General features: G+C 42.5%; 1 protein-coding gene across 1 annotated transcript in view; it reads left to right on the top strand.

The window, feature by feature from the left end:
• LOC308084833 (uncharacterized protein) overlaps positions 1-14,111 on the top strand; it is a 16,547-nt gene extending 2,436 nt beyond the window's left edge. Inside the window, exons 2-7 of the mRNA XM_080427759.1 lie at positions 1,290-1,685; positions 5,147-5,306; positions 7,036-7,186; positions 8,587-9,073; positions 9,910-10,227; positions 11,812-14,111. Coding sequence (XP_080283885.1) covers positions 1,296-1,685; positions 5,147-5,306; positions 7,036-7,186; positions 8,587-9,073; positions 9,910-10,227; positions 11,812-13,386 — 3,081 coding nt within the window. The 5' untranslated portion in view covers positions 1,290-1,295 and the 3' untranslated portion in view covers positions 13,387-14,111. The remainder of the gene's footprint in view (positions 1-1,289; positions 1,686-5,146; positions 5,307-7,035; positions 7,187-8,586; positions 9,074-9,909; positions 10,228-11,811) is intronic.
• The last annotated feature ends 3,220 nt before the right edge of the window (positions 14,112-17,331 follow it).

The following is a 17,331-nucleotide window of genomic DNA, read 5'->3' as shown; positions in this document are numbered from 1 at the left end:
GTTCCATTTGTACACTCAGAGTTACAGACCTGTAAGGGTCCATTTGTACACTCAGAGTTACAGACCTGTAAGGTTCCATTTGTACACTCAGAGTTACAGACCTGTAAGGTTCCATTTGTACACTCAGAGTTACAGACCTGTAAGGTTCCATTTGTACACTCAGAGTTACAGACCTGTAAGGTTCCATTTGTACACTCAGAGTTACAGACCTGTAAGGTTCCATTTGTACACTCAGAGTTACAGACCTGTAAGGGTCCATTTGTACACTCAGAGTTACAGACCTGTAAGGGTCCATTTGGAACCCTGGTGGACCCCACTTTGAGAACCTCTCTGCTCTGGTGTGTACTGTCAGTGTAATGGCCTTTTCCCCTTTTGGTCCAGTCGATTGATTTAGCAACTTAATGATCAGATACTAGTTGATTATTGTTGCCAACATTTTGATCTATATCTCACGAATTTCCACATTTCTGCTTCCAAGTGGGTTAAAGGAGAATTTTGGACTAAAGTTTTCTTACCTTTTCTATGACGTTATGATATCTTAGGATGAATGGTACAGTAGAAAAATGTCATAACTCCACCCCTGAGCCGCCACAGCTTAAAAGGTGCGCGGATAGGCCTTAGGTTAGATCACATATTTTAATAGCTTTTTTTGTAATTTTTTTTGATGAGATCTGACGTTCATAGTGACAGAACACTGTCCCAAAAAAAAAACAAAAAACAAAAAACAGAAGTCTCGCTAGACGAGATTGAAATCTCGAGATTTCAATCTCGTCTAGCGAGACTTCTGTTTTTTTTTTTTCTTTTTTTTTAATTCAACAGAATGGATGAAATACAACCGAAAATGATTACAAATAGTACGTTTTACCATTTTAATACATTTCAAATGTGCAGCGAACGTGCAAGTTTAAATGTGCATAAATTACCTCCAGGTTTAGGTGGGGTCACGAGTCAATGGCCGCCTTATTATGGGGTCGCGGGCTGAAAAGTTTGGGAACCCATGGGCTACGCGACCTGTAACATCCACATCTCTCTTAATCCATTCAATCCGGGAACTTATCCGTGTCATTTTAAGATTTTAGCTATAACCATTATTTTATATTTTGTCAATTCAAATATGAGCTTGTATATTTGCTATTTTTGAAAAATCGTGAAAATTCTTTGAATATATATATATATATATTTTTTTAAAGGAAACATTTGTACACTCTCTCTCTCTCTGTATCTCTCTCTCTCTCTCTCTCTCTCTGTATATCTCTGTATATCTCTGTCTCTCTCTGTCTCTCTCTCAGCGTGTCATGATGGCCTCAGAGGAGTACACCATAGACATCCAGCTCACAGAGCTGGGCTTTCCCAACATCATGCTGGCGTCCTCCGACACCTCCTCCCCCCCCTCCTCCCCCAGCCCTCCTCCTCCTCCTCAGTCGGCCGATGAGGAGTCTCCCCGGGGGGGCGTGGCCGACGTCGTCGCCCGGGTCCCCGGCGGTCAGATCCAGATCTCCATGGTCCGCGGGACCACGCCCAGCGCCACGCGCATGTCACAGTCGGCCTCGTTGCCGCCTCCTCCCGCACGGAGAGGAGTCGCCGCCACCGGCGCCTCCTCCTCCACGCGCCCGCTGGTCAACGGCCTCGACCGCACGACCAGAGGACAACCTGGAAACAGACAGGAACACACGGCCACGGGACAGGTACGACTTTTACTGTTTACAATTCAGGCATATAGAGCAGTGTCTATCAACCTTTTTTGTGCCAAGGCACACCTGGCATAGCCAAAAAAATCCCAGGGCACACCTAGATATACGGTATCTATAATTATATATATATATACGGTATATCTATATACACACACACTAGGGGTGTGCCGATTTTCACATTTCACGAAACGATACGATACGATATTGGGCACACAACTTCGATACGATTTCGATACGATACGCACTTTTTTATCGTGAAAATATATGGGGGAGAAAAAAAGCAAATGCAAACAAATATTTCTGTTTTTGCATTATTCAGACATGCAAACTTGTAGCTTTTCAGCTTCCACTAGCCGTTTTGAATCCAAATAGGGCAATAGTGTGACACCTGACCCGAAAAAAAAACTCTGGGCTGTTTGCATGCCTGATTATTATTATTGTTTAAAAAAAATATATATATATATATATATATATATATTTTTTTTTTTTTTCTCAAAATGATTTTTTTTCAAACCTCCTTCAAACGGCGTGGCACACCTCAGCAGTAGCCCCGGCCCAAAATTGGGACGTTTGCCAGGGTTGATATACACTGATATAGAGCACCGAGGTCCTGACGTCACTGCCAGTAGAGGGCGCTTTTCCGCAGGTTCATGGCTTTGTATTGATATCCTCATTGGGGAATCTTAGATCGCTTCATATAAGAACTGTGTTCCAAAAATAAACACACCACCCTGGCGTTTTGACTCGTATGGATATGAAGCATCGACTGAAGGTGTAAATGTACACATTTACCCAAAGAGTAACACAATGTAAACGCTAGAATCGAGTCAAACAACCCAAAGACTACATTTCCCATGAACACGGCTGCTGAAGGGACAGTGATATCAGACCCGGAAGTAGTAGTTCTTAAGACTTTTAAGGCAGAATGAATTCCATTTTCGCCAGAAACAGGCTGTATCAAATATGAATGAATATCATAAACGATGCAGAGCCACACCCCCTGACAAAAAGAATATTATTTTATTATTTATTTTACAAAAATGTGTTTATGTTTGGAACACAGTTCTTATATGACGTGATCTAAGATTCCCCAATGGGGATTTCAACGCACAAAATAAAGCCACGAACCCGTGGAACAGCGCCCTCTAGTGGCAGTGACGTCAGACTTCGGTGCTCTACAGCAGACGCTCTTTATCCAGAGTGACTTACAGTAAGCAAGGTAAACACAGGCATCAAATGCATAAGCCCAATTCCAATACTCAAATTTCTGCCTCCTCGCTTGTTTTACTTAAGTAAAAGTATCAATACTGCAATGTAGAAATACTCTGTTACAAGTAAAAGTTTGGAATTCAAAATCTACTAATACAAAAGTATTGGTATCAAAATGTACTTAAAAGTACCAAAAGTAAAAGCACTCATTATGCAGAATGTCCCATTTCAAATGTATAAATATCTTTTGAAAAATAGCAGATCTACAAGCTCACAATGCGTCGCATCACGACGCATTGTGAGCTTGTAGATCTGCTATTTTTCAAATGGCTCAAATGTGTATATATAGGGCTGAAGTGGTTAATGTATGTTTTCTAATAATAATCAAAATCTACAAAGTAACTAAAGTTTTCAAATAATTGTAGTGGAGTAAAAGTAAAAGACATTTTAAAATAATTGGTTTTCTAAAATATTAGCTATTATTGTAAAATGTATGAAGATTTTTTCAACATGGAAACGGTTATGACGATTATGCAAAAATAATTGCGATCATCTCAAATAATTGCTATTAGACAATGATGTTATAATCAGGGGGTGCACATAACTGGTGCGCAAGTGCGCATGCGTCGTCAAAATGCATGCGGCGCGGCACACCAGACGAAGGGAGGCGCTACTCGCGTACCAACAGCTGGGACAGGAATTTACTTCCTGAAGCCACACTCACACATTCACGGTGAAGCACGCGTCCGCCCCATACGCGCCCCATACACACCCATGGGGCGGAGGCGGAGGGGGACGCATGCTGCACGTGAATGTGTGAGTGTGGCCTCGAGTCCTGACACAGCCAGTCGCACATAGCAAGCTGCTGGCTGTGTTACATGAACTCGTCACCGATGATGAACGCACCGTGATGTGGTGCAAAATATGCCGTGAACATCGTAATCTGGCGGATAAAAGCAGCGCCTTTTATACAGGGACAAAGAATTTCAGTCACCCAGCTTTCAATCTGGGAACCCAGCGCCAAATGAAAAGGAAAAACAGCGCCCTCTGCTGTTTTTGACTATCTCAATTGGCTCTGGGACAATGACGACGTAGCACCCGTGCGCAAGGAAACCGGGGTTTTTGGTCTGCCTTCAGCGCATCACTTCCGGTGGTGCGACTATGTTTTCATTCCCACTAACAATATTTCTACACGGAACACTAACACCACTTCTCCCAGAGAACATGGATCGTTTTGGTTATAAGCCCACTTGTTTCTATGATGAAAGAGCAAGTTAAAATGTGAATATCTTTCCGTGGTTTTGTCTGCTCCGCGGACGCTATTGTTAAATTAATTTCGTTCGGTTTCGAGGGGAAGGATCGACGGACACGTGAATCCCGCCCACTACATTTGATTGGGTAAAGCGCGGCCTACTTCCTGATCTGAAGGCACGCCCACTTGTAGGCTACTGCGTACATGTTATGACGAACCTTCACGACAGATTCCAACGCAGAGCAGAATCTGTTCTTGAGAGATTACCCAGCTTTTGATAAGCATGACAAAAGCAAAGAGCACATCAACATTAGGGGTGGGACGATATGGGTACCTCACGATACGATATGTATCACGATATTAGGCCCACGATAACAATATATATCACGATATCTGAAAATGCCGATATATTGCGATATCACGATATATTGCATGAAATTTCACCAACGATATATCACGATATCTGAAAATATCGATATATTGCGATATCACGATATATTGCATGAAAATTCACCAACGATATATCACGATAGTCCTTGTATTCAATTCATAAACACATAAAATAGCACCAAACAGTTCAAAATCATCATTACACAAATACAGAGTAGGAAAAACAACGTATCCCAAACTAAAAAAAAGAAAATAAAAAAAAATTTTTTTTTTTTTTTTTTTTTTTAATATCGATATTTTTCGGGAGGATATCGATTATTTATCGCGGGAGAAAGTATCGCGATATATCGATATATCGATATATCGATATATCGTCCCACCCCTAATCAACATAGTGCAAACAATTGATAACAGGAGCAGACAAGGTATCCATGTATCCCTCTTTTATCCATCCTGCGAGACGTGTCGCGGCAAAATGTATTTATTTATTTATTTGGTGCGCAGCAAGTAACATTATCCAGGCGCTCCCCTGAGAACTAGACCAAAAAAAAGTTGTGTGCACCCCTTGGATATAATTGTGACATTTTTCCTGACGGTGCACCAGGCCTACGGAGGAGCATCAGGACGGGCGGGGTCCAGAGGGGGCGTGGAGGTGGAGGTGGAGGAGGAGGAGTCGGACTCGGACGACAGCGAGGTCTCCGAGGTGGAGGAGGAGGAGGAGGAGGATGAAGATGTGGAAGGTGAAGGTCTGAACGTGGACATAGGTATGATGTCTCATCATCCACTCCTGGTTTTAATCGCCCAAAGCATTGTTTGACTTGCTGCTTCCACTGTGTTTTTGCGCTCTATTTATTTCTCCCCTTAAAAAATACAGAAGTCCTGACGTCACTCGTTCATCCCCTGGGTCGCGGAAGTAATTTCTCTATGGAGAATAACATTGGGTCGTCTTAGAATCGTCTCGTATAAGAATTGTGGTCCAAAAATAAACAAACTGTCTCGGCGATATTGTCAGGGAGGAGGTTCTGTATCGTTTATGATAGTCAGTCACTTATATTTGATACAGTCTGTTTCTGGCGAAAATTTTACTAATTCGGTGGAATTAACATTAGCATTTTCTCACCGTCAGTTGATGCTTCATATCCATAAGATATGAATTTTTGGAACACGGTTCTTATTTGACGCGATATTAAACACGTCTATGGGAAAAAAACAGGGGAAAAAAAACGCGACCCAGGTAGGATGTGTAAATTACGTCAGACTTCGGTGCTCTATTGGTATTGTGTTTTATATGGTTGAAAAATGTTCGTCGACTACCTTATTTCTCTAAAAAACGAAATAAAAACTTAGCCACGATAACTAAAACTAAATATATTGACAATTTCGTCAACAAATAAAAACTAGACTAAAATGTTAGTGAGGGATCTAGAGGAGAAGAGATCCAGTAGAACTAAAAGACAAGTCATTTTATGTTTGGTTGAGCTCGGGTGTTAAAGAGTAAAATCAGCCATTACGACGCCATCAAGGCACCGCCAAAATACATTTTAGTCGACTAAATGAATGAAAATGATTTTGAATAGCCAAATGATTTTGAGTAGCTTAAGTGTAAAATAATGCTTTTTAGCTCATCAAAAAAATAACACAGATGCGTCCCAGGTCTTCATGTGTCTCTCCTCTCCTTTATCCCCAGAGTCCACATCAGGAGAGTACCACTGCACTGTGTGTGTGTGTGTGTTAACACATTGACTGCCAAGATATTAAACATAGTTTTCTATCCCCATGCCAGCGTTATTTTACCTTAAATCAACGATCGTTGAAACGATGTGGAAGATTCATTGTGTAAAAAAAAAAACATGCAAAAAAGTTCCTGTGAGTAGGCGGAGGGATCTGTGAATCCACAGGGACAATAACGTTCCAACCGCGATTCGCCATTTTGGGGCTTTAGTCCGAAAACGGGTGGTTTTCAATGAAAAAAAAATAAAGTAAGGATAATTCCTTTTTAACAGGACGTTCATGAAAGTCCTTGCGGGCTTGTTTCCAATGAGGGCCTGTGAGCAATTAAGGGTTAAGAGTCTTGCTCAGGGACAAATTTCATTTCATCGACACATATGCTGACCTGGCCTGGAATCGTACCTGGGGCAACCAGGGCCTCTGGCTCCCTAGGCGGGCTCACTAACCACTCAGCTATGGCCGCCCCAGCTGTTACAGCTGTTTTTCTGAAAATCCCAAACAGGAAGTGGATGGCTTCCTGTTTTTTTGGAAGGACGTCACATCCGACTGCTTCTTCTCTGAGTGACGATCGATCATTCTAAAGCTGTGTTAGGTCGTCCCTTGTGGAATTATGAGTTTTTTTTGGAAAGAACGCATCAATGTCTTAATGTGTCTCTCCTCTGTCCTCATCAGAGTCCACGTCAGGAGAGTACCGCTGCACTGTGTGTGTGTGTGTGTGTGTGTGTGTGTGTGTGTGTTAATGTGTCTCTCCTCTGTCCTCATCAGAGTCCACATCAGGAGAGTACCGCTGCAGTGTGTGTGAGCTGACGCTGCCCTCCAGCATCAAGCTCCAGGAGCACATGAACCTCCACACCGGCACACGGCCCTACTGCTGCGCCGAGTGTGGCAAACGCTTCTGTCAGATCTACAACTACAGGTTAAACATAACACACACACACACACACACACACACACACACACACACACACACACACACACACACACACACACACACACACACACACACACACACACACACATCTCTGATCTTTTAGTTCTCAGTCGTCATGAGTCACCACTGATCATGCATCATGTCTATAAAACTCCCATAAAACTGCAGGTCTGCTGCAAAGCAACTCCTCTGTTCTTTTAAAATCACAGCTTAATAAACCTTTTGTTTGCTGCTGCCTTTTATTCAGATTCTTCTGCACTGTAATTTTACTCTTATTTTAATAGTTGTTGTTTAATGTTTTGCTACTTTAGTTTTTACTGTTTTTAATTGTCCTTTTATATAGTGTGTTTCATTTCTGTGTCCTGAATAGGTGTTCCCTATTAAGGAGATGCGTGTTTAACTTCTTTTTTTGCTTTTGTTTTTACTAATTCAAATGTAGTTTTCTTTGCTTAACCATTTGACTGCCAATCACGTAGATCTACGCGAACCGATTTAAAGCCGCCACGTGCCAATCGCGTAGATCTACGTGAAATGGATTTTTTTTTTCTTTTTTTTTTTTACTTTTTTTTTTCCAATTTCACCCAAAGACCAAGGAGATATGATTAGTTGAAGATCTAGACTCCTATCCACTTCCTTGTTAACTTAAAACTTAAAAAGTCTATATTTCGGCTCCTGAGTACTTTTTTTTTCCAATGAAAAACTCTGGCACTGGCTAAAAAAATATGAAAATACCTCTGGCAGTTAATGGGTTAATATGTATATATGTATGTTGCTTTGTATGTGCCTTACAAGTAAACCTGCCTTGTTAAATGTCCCTTACAAGTAAACCTGCCTTGTTAAATGTCCCTTACAAGTAAACCTGCCTTGTTAAATGTCCCTTACAAGTAAACCTGCCTTGTTAAATGTCCCTTACAAGTAAACCTGCCTTGTTAAATGTCCCTTACAAGTAAACCTGCCTTGTTAAATGTCCCTTACAAGTAAACCTGTCTTGTTAAATGTCCCTTACAAGTAAACCCGCCTTGTTAAATGTCCCTTACAAGTAAACCTGCCTTGTTAAATGTCCCTTACAAGTAATAATAATAATAATAATAAACTTTATTTGTATAGCACCTTTCATGACATGAAATGCAGCTCAAAGTGCTTTACAGAGCAAGGATACAATTACAGTTAGAACCAATTTAACAATAAAGCAAACAAAAGTAAACCTGTAATTTACTCTTATTTTAATAGTTAAATGTTTTGCTACTTTAGTTTTTAATTGTCCTTTTACATAGTGTGTTTCATTTCTGTGTCCCTTACAAGTAAACCCGCCTTGTTAAAAGTCCCTTACAAGTAAACCCGCCTTGTTAAATGTCCCTTACAAGTAAACCTGCCTTGCCTTCCAGACTCCACCTGCGTACGCACGCCCAGACCAGAGTCACCAAGCCCGTGGTCTGCCGCATCTGCCTGAAAGACTTTGACACGGAGGTCCAGCTGCAGTTCCACTTCACGCAGAACCACTTCGAGAAGGAGTTCTACGAGTGCGACCTGTGCAAGCGCATCTTCACCGACCTGCGGCTGTGCGAGCAGCACATGGAGTGGCACCAGCGCAGCGTGCGGTGCGAGACGTGCGGCCGCACCTTCCACAGCGACCGCTCCCTGAAGCGCCACCGGCACAAGCGCTGCCAGCGCACGTACAACTGCACCGACTGTCCGCTCAAGTTCTCGCGCAAGAACGCCCTCCTGAAGCACAGCTTCACCCACCTGGGCCTGCTGCCCTACACCTGCATCCGCTGCCAGCGCCACTTCCGCCTGGCCAAGCTCTACCGGCAGCACAAGTGCGAACCCCAGAGCATCCACTGTGTGGCGTGTCTGAGGGTGTTCTACAACCAGGTGCGGTGGTGTAAAAGTTCACGCTTACTCTAAGTACCGTACTTAAGTACAATTTTTTAGGTACTTTTACTCTACTGGAGTGTTTCCGATTTTCTAGTACTTTTACTTCTACTCCACTACATTTCAGAGGCAAATATTGTACTTTTACTTTAACATGCATTACCCACTTCAGCCCTAACATACATTTCGGCCATTTGAAAATAGCCGATCTACAAGCTCACAATGCGTCGCGATGCGACGCATTGTGAACTTGTAGATCTGCTATTTTCAAAATATTTGTATACATTTGAAAACTTGTGAAATGGGACATTCTGCATAATAAGTACTTTCTACTTTTGGTACTTTAGGGGTGTGCCGATACGCTAATTTCTAATTTCACGATACGATATATCGCGGGACGATATATCGGCACTAGGGCTGTCAAACGAATATTCGATATTCGAATATTCTTCGAATATTGGGAAAATATGCATATTCGAATATGAAAATGTATATTCGAAAAAAAAAAAATATATATATATTATTTTTAAATGTTTATTTGACAGGGACAATACAAAAAACAATTATGAAGTTATAAAAACAAACAAAAGATATGTTTTATTGGATCCGAGCACTCAATACATTACATACACGTTTTTTTGTACTGTTTCTGTAAAAAAAAAATGAGAAAAAAGATTGGAAAAAAAATAATATATATTTTTAAAATATTCGATCATTTCTGAGGAAAGTTGACAGCCCTAATCGTCACACACCTAATTTCTACATTGCATTATTGATACTTTTACTGAAGTAAAAAAAAAAAGTGAGTACTTTTTTTCCCCACCCCTGACCACCAGGTGGACTTCCAGAAGCACAAGAAGGACACGGGCTGCTGGGGGCACCAGGGTTCCAAGGGAGACGAGATCCGCTGCATGGAGTGCGGCAAGAGCTTCGCCACCAAAGAGGAGCTGAAGAAGCACGCCGGCGTCCACCAGAGGCTGCTGTCGTGCGCCGAGTGCGGCAAGGGCTTCCACTCGGCGCTGCTGCTGATGTCACACATGGGCGGGCACGCCGGGCAGTCGCCCTGCCTGTGCCAGCGCTGCGGCCTGGGCTTCCCTCACCAGCAGGAGTACGACGGGCACCTGAAGCACTGTGGGCGAGCGCGTCCTCCTGCAGTAAGTCCTCCTCCTGGAACCCATGCTGAGCCTGTGGGTGTTACAGCTAGCGGCTGTCACTGTTATCATTATTATTATTATAATAATGTTACAGCTAGCGGCTGTCACTGTTATCACTATTATTATTATTATAATAATGTTACAGCTAGGGGCTGTCGCTGTTGTTGTTATTATTATAATAATGTTACAGCTAGCGGCTGTCACTATTATCATTATTATTATTATAATAATGTTACAGCGAGGGGCTGTCACTGTTATCATTATTATTATTATAATAATGTTACAGCGAGGGGCTGTCACTGTTATCATTATTATTATTATAATAATGTTACAGCGAGGGGCTGTCGCTGTTGTTGTTATTATTATCATTATTATTATTATAATAATGTTACAGCGAGGGGCTGTCGCTGTTGTTATTATTATTAAGTGTGCCTGCCATGCAATGGCAAAACACTTATTGTATTCCGCCATACTTAATAATACATAATATTCTTCCCGTGAAACTTCGTCCGACCACTCCTGCCGCACGGTCCTGTGCGGCTTGGCCGGGAATTGTGTGCTTGAAATTTTGTTGCCATTTTCCACCACCCAAAAACCAGTTAGACCTGGGTTTGATTCCCGCCGGGGACGCTGTGGGCGCTGGGGGCGTGTTCTCTCCTCCGCGTCATCAGTGCCATTACCCTAGGTGGGGTTGGTGAAAGGGCCTTTCTGTGTGGAGTTTGCATGTTCTCCCCGTGTCTCCTAGGGTAGTTAATACCCTCATAAAAACATGCAGTAATCCTGGTCTCTATACTGCCTCCCCCTGGTCAGCCGGGGCGCTTGATGGAGGGGAAAGGAACTGGTTGGAATAACGTGTTCCTTCCACGCACTACGTCCTACCGGGGAAACTCCCCCCTGTCAGGTGATAAGAAGCGGCCTGCTCACTCCTCATGCATTGAAGGAGGCATGAGCTTCAGCTTGGGCTCTCCCTAGGCTGGCAGAGGGAGAGTAGTGCCCAGGATTACATAGGCAATTGGCACTGGGTGAAAAATATGGGTTACAAAATCGTGGGATAAAAATTCAAAAATAAAAAACAAAAAACAATACATTCATTTATTTCACCCTCACCTCTCCAACACAAGGTTGCACAGACTTAGCGAGCTGCAGGCACACTTAACTCATTCACTGCCTAGAACGACTAAAACGACTTTTGTCCTTTAAGCCCCCACTGCCAAGAACGACTAAAACGACTTAAAAAAAAAAAAAAAAACTTTTTTTTTTTTTTCTTTTTTTTTTCTTATTTATTTATTTAATTTTTAACCTAAAGACCAAGGAGATATGATTTGTTGAAGATCTAGACTCCAATCCACTTCCTTGTTAACTTAAAACTTAAACATTTTGTATCTTGGCTCCTGAGTACTTTCTTTTTCTATGAAAAAATAAGACGCAAAAATAAAAAAGTTCTGGCAGTGAATGAGTTAAAATGTCTAAGAAATGTTGGTTCTAGTTATTATTATTATTATTATAATAATAATAATAAATCTTATTATAACATTACAGCTGGGGGCTGTCACCATTATTCTGACGTTTCTGTGTTTTTTTCAGGGTGCTCCAAAGAAACGTCCCCCCTCCTCAAAGACCCCTGCTCCCCCAGCCAAGAAGCTCAGGCCTGGGGTCACGGAGCCCACGGCTGGGGTCACGGTCGTACCGTCGGTCCCACAGAACTCCCTGGTCTCAGTGAAACCCCCCGTCGGTCCCGTCTCGGCTAAACCCCCCTCCTCGGTAAACCTAGCGGTCGGTATTTCTTCCGGCCTTTCCAACGGCCCCGCCCTCAGACTGGACCAGACTTGCGGTCCTCCGCAGGGCGTGTCGGTCGGAGGCGGCGGCCCGGCGGGCGGCGGGCCGTCGGGCGTCTGGCAGATCGCCCTGGACAAGAAGCCCCCCCCCGGGGCCAACCTGGTCCTGTTTGTCCCCGTGGCCTCGCCCTTAGCCAACGGCCTGGCCGGCATCAACCCGGCCCACCAGCCGCTCACGCTCCTCCAGCCCCATCAGCTCTCCGTGGCGCTCCAGTCGGCGGCGGGCGGCGGCGGCGGCGACGTGAGCGCAGCACTGCACAAAGCTACCTCTCTGATCCCCGGTCTGATGCCCGGTCTCTCTCGGCTGACCAACGCCATCGTGACGCAGCTGCAGGCCGGCGCTCCTCTGGGGTCGGTGGACGACGGCGCGGACATGATGCCGCTGGACCTGTCTACGAAGAAACCTGCCCCAGTGGAGTCGACCTCCTCCTCTCTGGTAGAGGAGCCCTCCTCCTCTCTGGCGGAGTCTTCGTCGTCCTCTCTGGTGGAGGAGTCCTCCTCTCTGGACGCCCCTCGGCCTTCTGTGAAAAAAGAACCGGAAAGTCCAGAAGAACTAGTGGTGGCCGACGGAGAAGCAGCATTCCAGTGCACTGACGCTGACAGCAAGCAGCAGCAGCAGCCGCCGTCAGAAGTGAAGAGGGAAACGCGGCTAGGGAGCGTGAGAGCAGATGGTGACGAGCCTCTAGAAGTGAAGTCTGAAGTCGTCACTGCTGCTCCAACACCAGCTGGTCTAGATACTGTTGATGAGTCTATGGATGATGTAGATTCTGCTGCTGGTGAGCTAACGGTTGATCTAGATGCCGTTGACGAATCAGCAGTTGATCTAGATGATGATACTGGTGAATTAACAGTTGATCTAGATGATACTGGTGAATTAACAGTTGATCTAGATGATACTGGTGAATTAACAGTTGATCTAGATGATACTGGTGAATTAACAGTTGATCTAGATGATACTGGTGAGCTAACAGTTGATCTAGGTACTGTTGATGAAACAACAGCTGATCTAGATGATACTGGTGAGCTAACAGTTGATCTAGATGATACTGGTGAGCTAACAGTTGATCTAGATACTGTTGATGAAACAACAGCTGATCTAGATGATACTGCTGGTGAAACTACAGCCGATCTAGATACTGCTGCTGGTGAATTAATAGTTGATCTAGATACTGTTCATGAAACTTCAGCTGATCTAGATACTGCTGGTGAATCTAAAGCTGAGTTAGATACTGCGGTCGACGAAAGCACAGCCGATCCAGATACGGCTGGTCAAACTAAACACGATGCAGACGAGGTAAAGAAAGAGCCTGAGACTCCGTCGTGACGTTGGTGTAGATCTGTAGATCATTCAGGGCCTTGAGAGTCAGAGAGGAAACATATTTATGTAGCGAGAAGAAAGAGAGGAAGTTAAAGAGATGAAGAGAGAAACATGTACACGACCGAGGACTCAACAGAGCGCTCTGACGTCTCAAGGGTGATCTATACTTGGAGAAATGGAGGATTTACAAGCTCACCACAACAACGCGTTGTGAGCTTGTAAATCGAGTGTTTCCAGGTGTAAATCCGGCGAGAGGGTAGCTGACACACTCCTATGCAGGTTCAACATTTACTGTACTTTAAAATGATAAGAGGAATATATAGCCTAGATAGAGAGCCTGTCCTTCTATCTATTGTTTGTAATGTTTTATTTTAGTTTGGCTTTAGAGCAGTTGGTTCCCCAAAACCTTTTAGCTCGAGACCCCCAAAAGAGAAATGTGAAACTTCTCTCCCTCCGGCACCCAAACTAGTGAAAATAGCCGATCTACGAGCTTGTAGATCTGCTAATTTTCACTACCTCTTAAAAGTCGATATTTTTCCCCTCTCTAATTAATGGGTTTCTTTTTTTATTAGAATTTTTTTTTAATGGAATTCTTTTGATAAACGTTTTGTATTTGTTTTTAAAATTGGGATTTTTTTGGGGGGAATTTGTTTATGGAAAATTAATAATTAAAAAACAAAATGTAAGGAAACCAAAAATAAACGGGGTATGTTCTCACAACCCATAGAAATTGGTCCGTGACCCACATATAGGGTAGAGAGGCGGGGGGCTGAGGCAGGCGGGGGGGGACGACATGCTGGTTGAAGCACTGTTAATATACCGTGTCCTCAGAACACAATATATTTTTTTAAAGCCAGTGGTTCTCAAAGTGCGGTCCAGGCACATGGTGCCTAGGTTCTTCAGAGGGGGGGGGGACCTTTATCCAGTCAGCTAGCCTCACGCCCCACTCTACCATTTTTTGGTTTCGTTTTTTGTTTGTATTGAGAGAGGCCGTGAGAGAGCTGAGATTTAACCCATTAAGACCGGGAACGCATCTGTGTCATTTTTTTATTTGAGCTAAAAAAGCATTATTTTACACTTTGGCTATTCAAAAATAGCAGATCTACAAGCTTGTAGATCGGCTATTTTTGAAATGTTTTGAAAATGCGTGCAAATCTTTGAATATATATATATATATATATATATATATATATATATATATATATATATATATATATATATATATATATATATATATATTTTTTTTTTCTTTTAAAGCAAACATTAACTCAAATCTTTGCTTCTGGTGGGGGTCCCTGGAACAAAATATTTTGAGATGGGGGTCCGCGGCCAAATTATATCATTTTGGGGGTCCTCGACGTGAAAAAGTTTGAGAACCACTGATATAGAAACATAACATTTTTCAGAAAAACGTTTAGGATTTAGAAGACATTTTGCAGAATCGGAACCTCAGGCCTCGATGGGTTAAGACGGTTGTAGATGAGGCGGGGGTGGGTGTGTGTGGGTGTGGGGGGGTAGATGTATTGATGAGAGGCATGCCGTTAACCTAACGACCTAACTACTGCTGTGTGGACACGTTGGTCTATCAGATTCCAGGTTAATGGGTTAGATTTTTTGGGGGTGGTTTTTGAGGTGGAGAACATTCCTACATGGTAAAAAAAAACGTAAGCGTCGGTTTAACTCCGAAGAGCGTAACAGAACAGATGGAACCAAATGGAACCCGTAAGGATCTCGATCAACAAGTACTTGTGTAGAAGATTATTGTTCTATGTACGGCGCATGTAGAGAGCTCCAAATCGTGCGGTTGACGTCTACGAGGTTGCCAACGAGATGCGACATACATACCTGCGCTGACTTTTTCCAGGGTTTTCCAGGGTTGGTTGTAATCAAAGCCCTTTAACCCATTAAGACCGGGAACGCATCTGTGAATCATTTTTAGATTTCTTTTGGCTATTCAAAAATAGCAGATCTACAAGCTCATAGCGTGGCACCGAGTGCTGCGCTATGAGCTTGTAGATCTGCTATTTTTGAAAAATCATGAACATTTGTGCAAATCTTTGAATATATATATATATTTCTTAAAGCGAACATTTTTAACTGTTACAACTTCTGGGGGTTCCTGGAACAACATATTTTGAGATGGGCGGTCCACGGGCAAATGCATATAATTGTTGAGAACCACTGATATAGCGACATACGTTTTTTTTTTCAAAAAAACTGTTAGGATTTAGAAGACATTTGACATTTGTAGAATCCCCCCAGAAGCAAAGATTTGAGTTAAAAATGTTCGCTTTAAAAATATAAATATTCAAAGACCCACGATTTTTCCACGATCTTTCCCGAAAAATAGCAGATCTACAAGCTCATGGCGCGGCACTCTCGCTATGAGCTTGTAGATCTGCTATTTTTTTAATAGCCAAAGAAATCTAAAAATGACACGGTTGCGTTCCCGGATAGAAAATGATTCTCTCCCTCTTAAGATCATAGATGGCAAATAATCAACGTCTATGGAAGGAAAAGTTGATAACTCTGGAGGTTGTCGGAGTGGTTAAGACAGAGGCAGATAGTACCTTACAGCAGATAGATGATTTAAGCATGTCGGAAGTACAAAAGTCAAAATAATCTGTCGACCCCTAAGGGTCCATTTGGTTCCATTTTGTACACTTCTTGGAGTTAAATTAACGCTAAAGTTTTTTTTAAACTGTATTACAAAACACTTTTGAGCGTGGGGGTCTAACTAGGAAATGTAAAGTACACTAGCAAACACTGCTGACCAGATGAAAAAAACACATACAAGTTTTTTTCATGTTTTTTTTTCTTTTTGTTTTGTTTGCGTTCTGAATTTGCATACTCTGTTTTGGTTTTCGCTCTGCCGGCCTTAAACCCAGAATGACACGTCGACAGAATGCAGTATTTATTCTGTGTAAAATCTGTTCAATGTCTCTTTTTTTTGGGTGAAGCTTTGGAGCATCTAGACAAGGAATAGTTGAATGAATCCACCACTCCATTTAGTTAACACATCCTTTACAGAAAAACAGAAGCATATTACATAGGCTAGCGCGTTACTGAGTGAACTTTCTATTTGAAGTGTGCAGGGAAATGTTTTATTTCTGTAGTTTACATCATATTAACACACTTTTCTTCTCTTTTAATAACATTCCATTCCCGTTCAATGTAATATTTTTGCACAAAATTAACTGCTGGCTCTGTGGCTCAGCTATTAGAAAGACACCATTTTACTCAAAGGTCTTTTTTTTCTCCCCCCTTTTTTCCCCAAAACGAATATGAATGCATTATGCTTTTTCATGAGACATTTTATGCTTTTATGTGGGGACAATGTAAACACTAGTACAGTGATTCTCAACTTGTGGCATTTTTTTCCTCTTTTCTTTAAAAACTCAAAACGAGTTTTCAATGTGACACAGATAAATAGGAATACTAGACCAGCGGTTCTTTCAGAAGATTTTCAAGTGGGCCATGATGGTGAAAAGGTTGAGAACCACTGCACTATAGTTAATATACATACAATGACATACTCTGGTTAGATTCCCGGCCAGTCAGGCATTGAACCAGGGTCTGGCTGCTCAAGGGCATCTGTGCCCATGTGGTTCAGTATGCACACTAATAACCCCCTCCCCCTCGTCCCCCGTTATGCCTTTTTTTCCCACCGCATCAGTATAAAAGAGACAGTAGTTTCACCCTGGATCTGTGTCATTTTTAGATTTCTTTGGCTATTAAAAAAATAGCAGATCTACAAGCTCATAGCGCGGCACCGAGTGCTTGTAGATCTGCTATTTTTGGAAAAATCTTGAACATTTCTGCAAATCTCTAAAGCGAACATTTGTAGTTGTTCCAGGGACCTCCCAGAAGAAAAGATTTGCTACAAATGTTCGCTTTAAAAATATTTATATTCAAAGATTTGCAAAAATGTGCTGAGCTTGTAAATCTGCT

Source organism: Gymnoscopelus braueri, assembly GCF_963280865.1.
Source record: "Gymnoscopelus braueri genome assembly, chromosome: 4".
In the NCBI taxonomy this organism is placed as follows: domain Eukaryota; kingdom Metazoa; phylum Chordata; class Actinopteri; order Myctophiformes; family Myctophidae; genus Gymnoscopelus; species Gymnoscopelus braueri.
This window is presented reverse-complemented; position numbering and strand designations above follow the sequence as displayed.